Genomic DNA, 15,506 nt, shown 5'->3' with positions numbered 1-15,506 from the left:
ATTTACAGATGCAGACAGAACTGTGATATATTTCCGGCATCTTATGTTTTTTTTTCAGAATTCCAGCATTTGTATTTTTGCTTTTGATTTTCTTTCCAATTTTTCCTTTGCCTGTCCTACTGATACTCTGGCACTGCATCCAGAAAGTCACCACCTTATTCTGTTCTGTTACAGCTCATTATATATAATGAATTGATGTCAAATGGTAACAATCATGTTATGCTGTAAACTGTTTATGTTTTTAGAACTTTGATGTTGGGCAAACATACAAGCAAAGGGCAAAGCTGATAAATGCTTCATACGGTATCACTTTCTGCAGGCTGATTGCCATCAGTGATTGCTTGAAAGACTTCATTGAGGTTGAGTGAGTATTTTGTGAAAATTAGGAGAATGTTTTATCACTATTAAAAAGATATTTGAAAATTAAACCGTTAGGTTGAATCGTGATTAAAATAATAAAAATGTCTTTTTTGTCACCTATTGCAATTACCTCTGCCAAAGAAAGGAACATATGTTTTTATTTTTGACTGCATTTTCTTTGATTAATGAAATAAATGGTAAGGAGTTGTGTGATACATCCTGGTCATTCGTAAAGAACAAAGTTATGAGTGAATTATAATAAAAGCAACATCACCACCATCAACACCCCTTCAACCTTTTGTTTATGACATCTTTTGCAATCTCTCCTTTGCCTCCACTGGCCTTCTATCCAACTTCACCTGCCCCATCCCCCTTAAACAGTATATATTTCTACTTTTCTACTTCTCTTTAGCTCTGAAGAAGAGTCACATGGACTCGAAATGTTAACTCTGTCTTTCTCTCCGCAGATGCTGTCAGACCTGCTGAGTTTTTCCAGCAATTTTTGTTTTTGTATGAGTGAATTATTATCTGTTCTTCAGTTGAATAAGTCATATCATACACCTAGTAATTCTGTTTGTACAGTTCAATTCAATGAATAAATAATTAAAATTTCAGTGGTACTTGAATCCTTCCTCATTCACTCAATGTCTACATAAAATTAACTTGGCATTATCCAAGCACTGGGACAAGAAAGGTATATAGTTGTAGATGTTAAATGCTGCTAACCACATTGAATTCAAATACAGAGACTTTAGTCCTGATTTTAACTCAGGGTGGAAGTTGGTGAGCGGGAGATGAGGCCACAAAAGCACGAGGCCCAGGAACTTTTAACTCCAGTGCCCTAGCGTAGAGCCCATAAGTCTTCTACCTGAACCCAGTGCGAAGCAACAGCTGACAGCAAGTGGAAAAGTACAGTCAGCAAACTGGAGTCCCACATTTGGGACCTGAAGGAACGGTCCTTGCTGCTTAACTGGGAGAGGGTTCTGGAGGGCCTCACAGTAGGCAGAAAGGGGGAGTGCAAAGCCTGGAAATCAATTCATGAAAATATGAGTAAATCCAGTGTTGTATTCTGCGCTGTGGTCCACTATTGATTTGGTAGCCAAAATACAAAGTTTCATCTGTATGTTTGTAATAGTAATGGCTATTTGAAATCCAAGCTATTATTTAATAACTTACAGTTACTTACTGAAGTTTGAACTCTTAGAGAGAAGTTTTGGTTTCTGTCAGCTGGCAACTTTTGAAATTTCCAACTTAACATGCGCCTCTGGAATAATCACTAATACTACAGTCAAAAAATATTCAAACATCATGACTAATCCTGATGCTGTAATCCTAATTCCATGCTGTCTCGGAAAGCAGAGATGAAATTTCCAGTCCCTAAGTACTGGGATGATATCCAGTGGAGTGGAATGGCAATTTCCATCACATTTAGTCAGTTCTATTGGTAGGGAGTTGTGAGTCAGGCTTACAACCTGTCCATGCAACAAGCAGTTTTGTTACTGAAACAGCCCACAGCACGATCAGCTGGAATCAAAGCAGCCAAAGAAATAAGGATGCTCATTACTCATGCGTCAGTAGGCACAAAAGAGTAGTAGAAGATCTCAGTACAATTAAATCAAATAGTTTAGAATGAAACTTTGAGTGAAAGGATTTTAAGTTAAGTACCCCTATTTGCATTATCAGTCCATTACTCTGATTGTTCCTCAAGTTATTGGGTCAGTTATTTCAATTGTCTCAAAGGTAGGTACCCCCTGACAAGTGACTGCCCCAGCGTAATCTATTCAAACACATGCAATCATTTCTATAAAGTAGAAACATCACAGAAAACTCAAAATACTCAATTTTTATGTTGCATTCAGCTTGACAGTGTCAATTAGTGAGTTTTTACCCGTGAACTTGTTGGGCTGTAGTGGTTAGAGAATAAATCTAAATGTATTGGTCTTGGGCGCTGATACAAATTGAGTTAAAGTGAGTGTGCAACTCACTTCACATTCGCCTCATTTCCAGTGAAGTCAGTGGCAAAGAAAATCAAGTTGGTCACTAATTCCCATCTCCTACTACCTCCCAATGCCAAGTTCGCCCCATTATTTATAGGATGGTTTGTAGAAGCGATTTTGTTTATCATTACTTCAGTAATAATATTGCTTTACTTTGTTTTTGTCATAATCACAGAGGAAAGAGTTTGATTGGAGGTTATGAGAAAGGTAACACCTTGAAGAACAGTTGGCTTTAAACTGATTGCATTGATTTTTGTCTTGAAAATACATTCTGTCCCATTATGTGAATATATTTGTCAAATTAACCTCTTCAAGTTACTTGAATTTGACAACTGCAGATTTGGAGTATGGTCGATGTCTTATAAGGCTTCCTATTACCTTGCATTTTACTGTATTTAATCCTAGATTCAAGCCTCCAGGTCAAATTTCAGCTGGTATGTCTTGTGAGGTGGCAGTGACTTTCACACCTCTGGTAAGAAGAAATATATGCAGATTAAAGTTGTGTGTGTCAAGAATGTTCACTATTGATAGTAATAACAGCCACTGCAATGTGTTCTTCAGTCAAGTGGTCCATAAATAATCCTGTTTGCTTTTATGCTGTGCCGAAAGCTGGGTGTCTTGTAATTCAGTTCCCAATCCTTTCTCTTCAAAAGGGCCAATTAAAAACGTTGTACATAAGTTACCAGGCACTGTTTACATACATAATGTTGAGTTCCTTAGTCCATGTGACGTATTGGAAGGGTGTTGGGAGTTTAACACCTATAAATGTATGCATGCTCAAGTCTTATCATATACAATTTGGACCTTGAAATGGAAATTCTCATGGAGAAGCTGTATTGCTTCTTGAGTTTGCCATTAATTGTGGATAGAGACAGACCTGTCCACAACCTGTTCCAACATATTCCTATGTTTTCTCTGATGGTATATTCTATTACCTTGGAGATTCCCTGACCACCTTATAATCAATTGCATTTTGGCCTGTAGTTCTCCTCAGGAGCTTTGACCATTAGTTTCTCTTTCCCATAGACAGGTTTTTTGCCCTTTTTTTAACCTTCATGTTTTTGGACTAAGTGTCGTCCTCCCGGTGAGTTGATTGAAGGGGGTGCCCTTCCTTATTTTCTTCCATTTTTGCTGTACCCCAACACTTCAATTTCCTGCTCTGTTGATCTTGGATTCTAACTAGATGCATGTGAGATGCCGAGGAATGCCTCACGATATGGTTTGAAGCGTAGTGCTCCTATGCAATAATGTGGGCCTTGATTTATTTTTTCACAGGTTTGCTGGCTAATAAGACTTAAAGATTAGTGGAAAAAATCTTCACAAATCGTGACTGATCTCATTATGAGAGGGTTATCATTCAGTCCAAAATAAGCAGAGAGGCAATGTATCAACTGTTGAAAAATGCAGGATCAATTAGCTATGTACAGTAGAAGATCATAGAGCAAATTATATCAGAGAGCATAAAAGATGAGTTAGTGCAAAGTAGTGAAAGACATGGAAATAACCATATAGGTTAAGAATGTATCTCTGCCATAGCCTTGTAACAATGAGGTGTAACAGAGTTTTGAATAGTTTGTATAGTTGCTTTTAAAATAATATTAATTTGTGATGGTAACTGTCTTGATTAGGACTAGCATATCACAGATTGCTGGTTAAACTTAATTTTAAGTCCATACATGTTATCCAACTTCTCTCATCTTGGATGGCAAAGGTAGATTTTTGTTTTTACCACCTCGGATGGATGAAGATCTGGCAGGGAAGATTGCAAGCTGGTAATAGAACCCACTTGATTTTCCTCCCATCTAAATTAATTGAATATAAATGACACATTGGCCAGAATTTTTCCCTTGTTGGGCAGGCTCAGCGGGATCGGGCATGGGTAGTCAGGAAACCGACCACTGTCCGCGATTGGCTCTGCACCGTGATTTCATGTGGGTGGGCCAGTTAAGGCCCGCCCTGCATGGATTGCGAGCGGCAGCGCTCAGCGCTACCTGTGCAAGCGGGAGGAGGAGGGAGAGCGAGCCTGGCATGCAGTTCACGAATGCGCGCTAAAAAGCGCTTCAATCTCCCTGAGGCACAGAGCTGCTTCAGGGAGATTGAAGCACGTTATAAAAAAAATTAATAAAGACAATAAATTTTTTTTAAAAACATGAGCATTCATGTGACTCTGTCACATGAGATGGGACATGTTTTTAATTCCGAAATAAAGTTTTTATTTAATGTTTATTTGCTTTAGGAAACCTCATCCCGCTCGTGACCGACCCATGTTAAATCATAGAATCATGGTATAGTTACAGGAGGTTATTCAGTCTATTGAATCCATGCCAGCTCTCTGTAATAGCAACTCAGCTAGTCCCACTTTCCTACCCTTACCCCACAGTCCATTCCCCAATATATTGTTTAAATTTGCCTAATTTTGATGAGTCCATGTCCCATTGATGCTTGGACCCCTCAATGGGATCCACTTTTGGAGGTCGGTGTACCTATTAGCATGGAGACTTGCTCAATGGAATTGTGGATCGCATATTTATATGCAGAAGTTAGTGTGCCTAATTTCTAATCCACAGTATAATTGACGGCGGCGCAAAACCAGGAACCTTGCATCAAAAAAAAGTTACCCTTGCTTTCCTAGCTGATTTTTGAAATCCAATTTTCCCCATACTAATGTCTCAGCTGGAGTATTGTGTACAGTTCTGGGCGCCACACTATAGGAAGGATGTGAGTGCATTGGAGAGAGTGCAGAAGAAGTTTATGAGAATGGTTCCAGGGATGAGAAACTTCAGTTATGTGGAAAGATTGGAGAAGTTGGGACTGTTTTCCTTGGAGAGGAGAAGGCTGAGAAGAGACTTGATAGGAGTTTTCAAAATAATGAGGGGCCTGGACAGAGTAGATAGGGAGAAACTGTTCTCGCTCGTAAATAGATCGAGAACCAGAGGGCACAGTTTTAAAGGGTGGGATTTTCCACACCCACCCTCCACCCTGATCTTCCGGTCCCACTGCAAGTCAGTGCACTTCTGGCTGAGGCGCCGCCTTGCCCGTGGCAGATCCTGCCTGTGACAGGGCCGGAAAATCCTGGCCAAAGTGTTTTGCAAAAGAAGCAAGTGATAGGTGAGAAAAAACTTTTTCACACAGACACACACACTGTGTTAGGGTTTGGAATGCACTGCCTGGAAGTGTGGTGGAGGCAGGTTCAACTGAGGCATTCAAGAAGGCATTGGATAATTATCTAAATAGAAACAATGTGCAGGGTTACAGGGAAAAGGCAGGAGATTGGCACAGAGTTAAAATGCTCAGAGAGCCAGTGCAGACATGATGGGCTGAATGGCCTCCTTCTACACCATAGAATTCTGTGATTCATACAAGCATCTGAAGAACTGACATCTGTGAGGGATCAGGGAATGTACTGGTGCACTATTTGTGTGAGCTGTGAGTATTTGATATTTGTGCTGGTAAAAATTGGCACAAAGATAGGAAAAAACATGTGGGAAGCAAACAATGGAAGGTACTGCAAATTGTGGAGGATACTTAACAAGGTGGTGAAAGGCTGAAGTCAAGAAGACATTGAAGGCAGAAATTAAAATTCATCAATTAGGAAAGACATATAGATGATGCCAGGTGATTTTAAGGTAAAGAGAAAACTAAAGATAGAAAACTTTTACAGCAAAAGATTAAAATAGCAAATGATTAGGAGAAGAATGAAGGATTATCATTTTTAAAGTAGCCATTGTTGGAGGAAAGAGTTTGATAATTAATGCATAAATCTATGAGGATTATTTTTATGTTTGTGCTCAGGTTAATGAAGATTTTGAAGGAGAGATAATGTTTCGGACTCATATTGGTTCCTTTGCTGTTCCTCTTAAATGTACAATTAAAAAATGTGATGTAAGTCCTGACACAAATATGTGCAACTTTGTCATTATTATGTTCATTGTTTGAATTGATGTGTATAAAGACAAAATAACTTCTCACACATTCTGTTACAGAACCTGGGCTGTTGTAATACATTCCCCTACCAATTCCTAAATCCATAAATGATGTAGTTTAGTCTCTGGGTATTTAATGGACAAGCTCTAAGACACAGCCTCAAAGCCTGCAAGGAAAATGCTATAGATGTCTACCTTCTGTTAGATTGACAGGGACATTTACTGTGTCTTATTGATTTGATGCAATTAAGAGTGAAAAGTTTAGCTGGGGTGCTGATATTCTATGAGTTATTGTATTGAGGGCATGTAAAAAAGGCATACATTAATCATGGGTGACTTTACTTTCCATGTAGATTGGGAAAATCAAATTGGCAGAGGTAGACATGAGCAAGAATTCATAGGGCAGAATTTTCCGTTTGGCTTGCAGGGGGCAGGCCTGCCAGAGCGCAACAAACCGTTGAAGCGCTTGCGGCACTGGATCCACGTCACGGGAGCTCACCACCTCCACCACCTCTTCCCAGGCACGTTTGGTCATGTTGGGGGGGGGGCTCCTCCTCCCATCCGGGGGTGGGGGGGGGGGCTCCTCCTCCCATCCTGGGGGGGGGGCCAATACCTCACACCGTACTGCCACCTCCTCGAGGAGGGCAGCAAGGCAGTCGTCAGAAAAACGAGTGCTGTGGCCTACTCTCCAGCCTGGCCTGTTCACCTGAACCCCTCTGCTGCGGCCTGGAACTGGCCATTGTGAGCAGCCTAGACCTTCTTTTAAACAGACTGACAGGTCGCCATTGGACACGGCGGTCTGCGCACACCCGCCACCTCCCTTAATCTACCGCTATCCTCGGGAGTCGGGAAATACGCTGGGCGGGCCTTAGTTGGCCCGCCCGTGTAAATTGGCGGTGCAGACCCAATCGCGGGTGGCAATTGGGTCTGCGCCCACTCCTGTCCCCACCCTCCCCGGTCAAACTGAAAATTCTGCCCATTGAGTATATTCAGGACAGTTTCTTAGGACAATATGTTATGAAATCCAACCAGGGATCAGGCTATTTTGGATCTGGTAATGTGTAATGAGGCAGGTTTAATAAATGATCTCAGAGTAAAGGATCCCCTAGGAAATAGTGACCATAATATGGTAGAATTTAGCATTCAGTTTGAGAGTGATAAATTTGGGTCAGAAACAACTGTGCTAAACTTAAATAAGGATAATTGCAATGGAATAAGGGCAGAGTTGGCTGGATTTGACTGGGATAGGATTTTAGCAGAAAAGACGGTTGATGAACAATGGCAGATGTTTAAGAAAATAGTTCATGACTCTTAACAAAGATATATCCCAGTGAGGAAGAAGGATTCAAAGAAGAGGATAAACCATGGTTAACCAAGGAAGTTAAGGACAGTATCAAATTGAAAGAAAAAACATACAATGTGGCAAAGATTAGTGGATGTAGAGGATTGGGTAAGTTTTAAAAACCAACAAAACGTAACCAAAAAAATAACTAAAGAGGGAGAAAATAAACACTGAGGGTAAACTAGCAAGTAATATAAAAACGGACTGTTGGGGGATTTCTCAATTACACTTCTTGGGGTCTGTTAATTTGCTGAGGGTTTCCTGTCGAATTAGTGTGGCCTAGAGAAAACAAGAGAAAGCCACGAGACCCCGGCTGGAGGTGAAGACACAGTTGATTTTATTATTGTTGCAATGCGAGATGTGGACTACACCAGAGTCACATCTGACGAATACAAGCATGTACCCAGTTTTTATAGTAAGACAGTTTCATTCATTGCTATGGCTAACAATACAGTGGAGATACTAAACAATACCCGGAGATTGCTTCCCATTTCATATTAACGATTGTACTGTCAAGTTCATGTTACAATGCAGCCGGAGGTAAACTGATAGCCTGTTAATGATCGGAGGTGAACTCCGATGAATATTGATTGTCTACTATTGTCTACTTACAGACATCCATCTCTCTTTAACTGCCCTCCCAAACAAGGTTATGGGTGTTCACAATGCCCAGATGATTCCAATTATTTTAAACACACAAAATACACATAGAACCCACGTCAATGTCTGTCCCTACCTTACACTGATTTACATTATTAACTAGCTCAGCGTATTACTTTTGTTCTCAACTGACCCAGGTTGACTCTAGAGTAGCAGGGGTCCGAGCACCGGCACCAAGGAGTTGTCCCTACATACCTTTTCGTCCAGCTAATGTTGGGGGGGGGACCACCATACAGCCAAGGAACCATGTTCCCTGACTGAAAATTCCCCACAACATGGACAGTAAGAGCTTCCTTAAATATGTATAAAGGAAGAGAGAGGCCAAAGTGAACATAGGCCCCTTAGAAAATAAGGCTGGGGAAATAATAATGGGGAACCAGGAAATGGCAGAGGAGTTGAATAAATACTTTGCTTCAGCCTTCATGATAGAGATACTAATAGCAATCCAAAAATACTAAATAATCAAGAGAAAAAGTACTAGGGAAACTAATGGGGCTAAAAGCCGATAAGGCCCCTAGGCCTGATGGGTTGTATCACAGGATATTAAAGTAAGTAGCTACAGAGACAGTGGATGCACTAGTAGTAATTTTCCAAGAATCCTGAGATTCTGGAAAAGTCCCAAAGGATTGGAGAACAGCCAATATAACACCCTTATTCAAAAAGGGAGGGAGACAAAAAGACAAGTAACTATAGGCCAGTTAGCTTAACATCTGTCATTGGGAAAATGTTGGAGTCTATTATAAAGGATATAATAGCAGAACACTTAGAATTACATAACCTAATCAAGCAGAGTCAGCGTGGCTTCATGAAGGGGAAATCATGCCTAACAAATTTATTAGAATTCTTTGAGGAGGTAACTAGCAGGATAGATAAAGGGGAACCAGTAGATGTGATATATTTGGATTTCCAAAAGGCGTTCAATAAGGTACTGCACATAAGACTACTTAAGATAAGAGCCCATGGTTTTGGGGGTAGTATATTAGCATGGATAAAGGACTGGCTAGCTAACAGAAGACAGAGAGTTGGGATAAGGGGGCCATTTTCGGCACTAGTGAAGTGCCAGAGGGATCAGTGATGGGGCCTCAATTATTTACAATATATATTAATGATTTAGATGAGGGAAGTGAATGTACTATCGCCAAGCTTGGGGATGACACAAAAATATGTGGGAAGGCAAGTGGTGAGGATGACACAAGGAGCCTACAGAGGGATATAAAGTGGGCAAATCTTGGCAGGTGGAATATAATGTGGGAAGATGTGAGGTTGTGCACTTTGGCAGGAAGAATAGAGGAGCTGAATATTATTTAAATGGAGAAAAACTGCAGAAGGCTGCAGCACAGAGGGATTTGGGAGTCCTTGTGCATGAATCCCAAAAAGCTAACATACAAATTCAACAGGTAATAGGGAAGGCAAATGGAATGTGGCCTTTATTTTAAAGGGAATGGAGTAGGAAAATAGGGAAGCCTTGCTAAAACTATACAAGACACTAGTTAGACCACACCTAGAATACTGTGAATAATTTTGGTCCCCTTATCTAAGGAAAGATATACTGGCATTACAGGCAATCTAGAGAAGGTTCACTAGGTTGATCCGGGTATGGAGGCATTTTCTTATGAGGAGAGGCTGGGAAGGGTTGAGCCTGTACTAATTGGAGTTTAGAAGAATGAGAGGGGACTTTATTGAAAGATATAAGATTCTTAGGGAGCTTGACAGGGTAGAAGCTGAGAGGTTGTTTCCCTTTGTAGGAGAGTCTCGGACTAAAGGGTATAATCTCAGAGTAAGGGGCGCCCATTTAAAACAGAGATGAGGAGGAATTTCTTCTCTCAGAGGGTAGCCAATCTGTGGAATTCTCTACTGCAGAGGGCTGTAGAGGCTGGGCTGTTAAGTTATTCAAGACTGAGAAAGACATTTTATGGGGAAAAGGCAGGAAAGTGGAGTTGAGGATTATCAGATCAGCCATGATTTCATTGAATGGCGGAGCAGACTCGATGGGCCAAATGGCCCACTTCTGCCCCTATGTCTTATGATCTTATGATCTAAACTCCTGAGACCTCAGTATGTTATGCCAAGTCCTTTTCTTGACAGCCTCCAGTACAACACAAACTCATAACAAGAGTAACTTCAGAGACATGCCTCTTATTTAACTCATCCCAGTTATGATTTAAGAGAAAGGGAAAGTGGAAAGCTAAAGGTTTTGGCCTTGCAGCAGTAGTTTAGTTGAAGTAACTGAGGACTGAATCTCCAGTGGGGAAGAGGAGAGGGCTAGATCTGCCTAATAACTTCTCAACTGAAAGGCGGTTCCTCCATTAGTGCAGCTTTCCCTCAGTACTGAACATTGCATAATTCTTTAACAAAAACTTCTTTCAGATATTTTGTGATTCCCAAGACTGGGAAAAATTCGACCTTGCGTTAAAGCTCAATCATTTATAGGGGTAAAATTCAAAACATTGTCAACAGAGCTGCTGTACTTTGAAGAAATAACATGTTCTAAATCTTCTTTATTTGAAAGCTGCTTCTGTGGAAATAAATCTGATTTTGTTTTTTATTTGGATGTGTAAAAGAAACACTTCTGGTTCTAGATCATACTGATCAGGTGTTCTGGGCTAGATCCTGGGATTGATTCCCGTGTTGAGTTCCCTATTCTCAGCCAGGAGGCCAGTAGGGAACTAAAATTGCCTACAATGTTCCCAGACTGAGAGGAAAGACCAGGTCCTGATCACCATCCATTGTCTGTTGTGAATGTTGGATTTGGTCACTGACACACTGATGTAGGTAATGGACAAATACCCTGCCAGTATTCACATGAATAAAGTATCAAAGCCCTGCTGGAACAACGTTAGTGTACAAATGCTTACTGTTTTCATATTATATTCTTCTGGTATTTTAATGGAGAGCATAAATCTATCTAAATTAATCAAATTAGTTCTGGTCTTAAAGTGACATTAAAGAAATGCCAAAGAAATATGTAAAACATCACTGTCATCAACACAATTTCTAGATTTATATCACAGCAGAGTAAGGCCTTTAGAAGGGATAGAAAGAACAATGGGAGTAATGAGTGACAGTTTATTTGTGCTGGTATTTCTAGTTGTGTCAAAGTCCAAAGAAACACTCATTCGTTATAGCAATGGATACACTGTGATAAATTGCTTCAAACTTTCCACATAGGCTGGGTGTTTAGAATTGAATCTAAAGACTGTAGTTAATAAGAAAGATGAAACTTGTATATAGTGTGGAAAGTGTTGTTCAAACATGTACACCAACCTGCTATGAGTAATAACTTTATATTGGTTCCTGCAGCTCGTTGTGGATAAGCAAACTGTTGACTTTGGCTGCCATATTATTGGTGAAACAATTACACGGAACATCACTTTGACCAATCGTGGAGCACTGAGCACATATTTTCAGTTTCTGAAACTTCACCCCAAACGAACATCAACCGGAGAGGTAAGCACACTTCGTTGGTATCAAAATTCCTTTAAGTAAACCATCAATGTTTGGACATAGTACAAAATTCCAAAATAATGGTGGGGATTATTTTAGTCAATTTGTTTACATTACTTTTGAATTTTTGTAAATAGATATTTCTTATTCCAAGTCAGAAACGTGGTTTGACAAGTATTTTAATGGTACGGAGTTGATGGGTGTTGAAGGATATAATGGAGGGGACTGAATTGTTGAAAGGGGTTGGGGAGGGGAGTTAAAAAGGAGTGGTGGCAGGTATTTTTGAGAGCAGTAAAGGGACTAAATTGAATCACATCCAAATTCGAGTGGGGGCATCGTGATGTGCAATTACTCTGCATCCAATTGAAGTGATACAGACCACGTGCAAACTTTGTGCTGCGTGCTCATTTCCGTGATTGTAGCATGCAGCCGTGTAGCAGTGAAGTGCAAGATCAGAAATTGCAGCCTCACTTTAAGCGGCCATTCCTGCTTTAAATAGGCCTTGGGAGGCCAGCCAGAAATTGTGCAATCCCAATGCAATCGGGTGGTCAGCCCGTCAATCATATTAAAATGACGCCTGGACTTTAAAATTGCTTATTGCACGATGGCAGTGTCATGGGAGATTTGACACTCATCCATTCCTCTTTTGTCTGAATTCTGCCGTGAGTTAAAATCAGGACTCATGAATTGGAAGTCTTTATATTTAGGCTGGGGGCTGGTTAGCTCAATTGGCTGGATGGCTGGCATTCGCTTCAGAATACTGCTAACAGCACACGTTCAATCCCCATTCTGGCTGAGGTAGACGGACTTGTCTCCTCCACCCTGTCCCTGAGAGTGGAAGGCAATGGCAAACCACTACTAACAAAAACTACCAAGAAAACAGTTCAGGATGAACCATCTGTAGACAGTGAGCTAAGGACCTGCCTTTGGGCATAGCACACATGAATGAATGAAATTAATATTTGGGCTGGCTCTCATTATACTGTATGCCATCTAATTGGCTTTTATTATTTTCCTAGGAATTAAATGGATTGTTTATTTCAGCTGAAAAAGGTAATTTAATAAGTTCTGAAGTTGAATTTACAAAACCAGCAAAAGATAAGCACAAATTTTCTCCAGTGAAGTATTCGCAAGACAGAAGCTGCCATGCTGTCACAAATTCTGCTCCCTGGCCACTGACTTCATCCCTCAGAGACTGAAACAGACTGTGCACAACCTTGGTGTCATTTTTATGATTTTCAACCACATCAGTGCCATCACTAATTTCCACCTCCATAACATCACCTGATTTTGCCCCTGCTCAGCTCTTCTGCTGCTGAAACCCTGGGGAGGATTTTCTCCCCATCAGGCAGACCAGGCGGGAGTAGGCGCGGGCGGGCACGCAGCCGATTGCCTTCTTGCGATCAGCTGTGTGCCACCATTTTACGTGGGCTGGCCAATTAAGCCCTGCCCAGCACGACGCGCACCAGAAAGCACTGAGCGCTCTCTGTGCAGGAGCGGGGAGGAGGGAGAGTCAGGGCCTGCACTCTTTCGTGCATGCGCGCAAAAGAGCGCAGAAATCTCCCTGAGGCACAGAACTTAGGGCTGAATGGGCCGCCCAGACGACCAGCTTAATTAGATTATTAACGGCCTAAGTAGACCTTTGACAGTTCGGCGGGCGCACAGCTAACTCTGGTGCACGCCTGCCGAACTGAAGATCGGAATGATGCACGCCCGACATCACCGCGCATCATTTTACGCGTTGGTGAGCGGGGATCGCCCCCGCAGGCCGACCAGAAGATTCAGGCCCCTTATCCATGCCTCTGTTACCTGTGGATTTGACTATTCCAATGCATTCCTGATTGGCCTCCTGCATTCTACTCTCCATAAATTTAAAGTCATCCAAAATTCTGTGGCCCACATCCTAGCTTGTACCAAATCCTGTTAATCCTCGCTCCTGCATTCGCTGACCTACAGTGGCTCACAGTTAGCAGCGCCTGGTTTTTAAAACTCATCCTTATTTTCAAAGCCCTCCGTAGCCTCACCCCTCTATACCTCTGCAATTTCCTCCAGCCTCACAACCCTCTGAGATATGTGCTTTTCTAATTCCAGGCTTTTAAGCATCCCCAATTTTAAGGGCTCAAACATTGGTGGCAGTATCTTCAGTGGCCTAGACCCTGAGCTTTTAAATTCCCTCTGTACATCTCTCCACCTCTCTACTTCACCTTCCTCCTTTAAGACATTCCTACCCCTTTAAGCAAGCTTTTAGTCAGCTGATTTAATATCTCCTTATGTGGTTCAGTGTCATCTTTTGTCTTCTAATGCTTCTGTGAAGCACGTTGGGAAGTTTTATGACATTAGAAGTCACTATATGAATATTAGCTGTTGTTATTGTTATCCTTTATAAACCATAAACAGCAGCAGGTTTCCAATTTTACTATGATAAGTTCAAGAAATTGCAAATCTAGCACAAAGCCTGGAGAATATACAGGTTGCTACAGAACATTATTCTTTTGCTCATTTTATACCATTTTTTTTTTACAATGCATGATTAGTTGTCACAACTGGAATTGCAGTGATATATGGGGCTGGATTTTACTCTTTTTCCCTCCCTTGCCAGCAGGTTTGAAGTCAAGAGTCATATAAAATGCATTGGGCATGTACATGCCTGCCATCTACCAGCCCGCTCCTGCCCTATCTGCAAATATATGTGTGGTGGGGGTGCTGTCTGGCATTGGGCCAATTGAGGCCTTTAAGTGACCAATTAATGACCGCTTGATGGCCTCAGCCCACCACCTACCCACGGCAGGGGGAAGCATACACCATATGTGATGCCTAGCAGCTTCCACTTTAACTACATGTGCTGGTGGCAGGGAAGGGAAGGGATAAACCTCCTTTATGGATTTCCTGAGCACATTGGAGCCCCCCCCACCCAAGTCATTTCCCCAACCACCTCCTTTACCCTCTTTCCCAGCCTGTCAATTCCGAACACCACCCCTCTGAAATGGCCTAGTAAAGCCACTCAGTTCAAGGGCAGTTAGGAATGGACAACAAATTCTGGCCTTGCCAGCAATGCCCACATTCCATGAAATAATAAAGAGAAAAAAAAAGAGAAAAAACAAAGCCAAAATTATTAAACCAGCATGTCAGTAAGTTGCCAACAAAACCTTCAATGATTCTACCACAAAACTTTGAGACAACAGTTATTTATGACTGTCAATTTGTAAAAAGCCATTACAACCATATAACAGATTATTAGAAATTATATTTTCAAATTTATGACTACTTAGATGGCTCCCTGAAAATGTCAATGATTTATAAATTTACACTTGATGACCCATTTGTGCCATCTGTATCGCCCTCCATCTTTTCATGTACAGCCCATGCCTAAATTATGATGTCATCATAAAGGGCCACTTGATATTCATTTGGTCATCTGCAGAAAATTCCCTTATCCTGGCCAAACAGACACAAAAAAGCTGAGGAGAGAATGCTTATGGTGCAGATTTTTGGTACTAACGTAATAAAAGAATAAAGCAGGCGTGCCCGTTGGTTTCTTTACTGCCGTTGATTATTTGTTGGGCTGAAGAGAACTCTTTAAAGAACAATCTCTGAGGCAACAGTTATAAAGCAGGAGGTAAGATAAGCAGATAAGTTCACCAATATAAGCCAATGGCAGTTTGATAGGGAAAAATAATTACTAAGGGAACAAGGAATTGGAAGAGGTAATACACAATGTGGCGGTAAAGAAATGTATCAAAATTATAACACAGTTTAATTTGATAGAAATATGGAACAGTG

The 15,506-nt window shown here is 41.2% G+C and overlaps 1 protein-coding gene across 1 annotated transcript in view; it reads left to right on the top strand.

Moving 5' to 3' along the window:
• cfap74 (cilia and flagella associated protein 74) overlaps positions 1-15,506 on the top strand; it is a 346,673-nt gene that overhangs the window by 75,360 nt on the left and 255,807 nt on the right. Inside the window, exons 14-18 of the mRNA XM_041207020.1 lie at positions 246-364; positions 2,763-2,829; positions 6,150-6,239; positions 11,583-11,729; positions 12,746-12,779. Of these exons, the coding sequence (XP_041062954.1) occupies positions 246-364; positions 2,763-2,829; positions 6,150-6,239; positions 11,583-11,729; positions 12,746-12,779 (457 nt within the window). The remainder of the gene's footprint in view (positions 1-245; positions 365-2,762; positions 2,830-6,149; positions 6,240-11,582; positions 11,730-12,745; positions 12,780-15,506) is intronic.

The sequence above is a fragment of the Carcharodon carcharias genome, chromosome 15 (assembly GCF_017639515.1).
Source record: "Carcharodon carcharias isolate sCarCar2 chromosome 15, sCarCar2.pri, whole genome shotgun sequence".
Taxonomy (NCBI): Eukaryota; Metazoa; Chordata; class Chondrichthyes; order Lamniformes; family Lamnidae; genus Carcharodon; species Carcharodon carcharias.
This window is presented reverse-complemented; position numbering and strand designations above follow the sequence as displayed.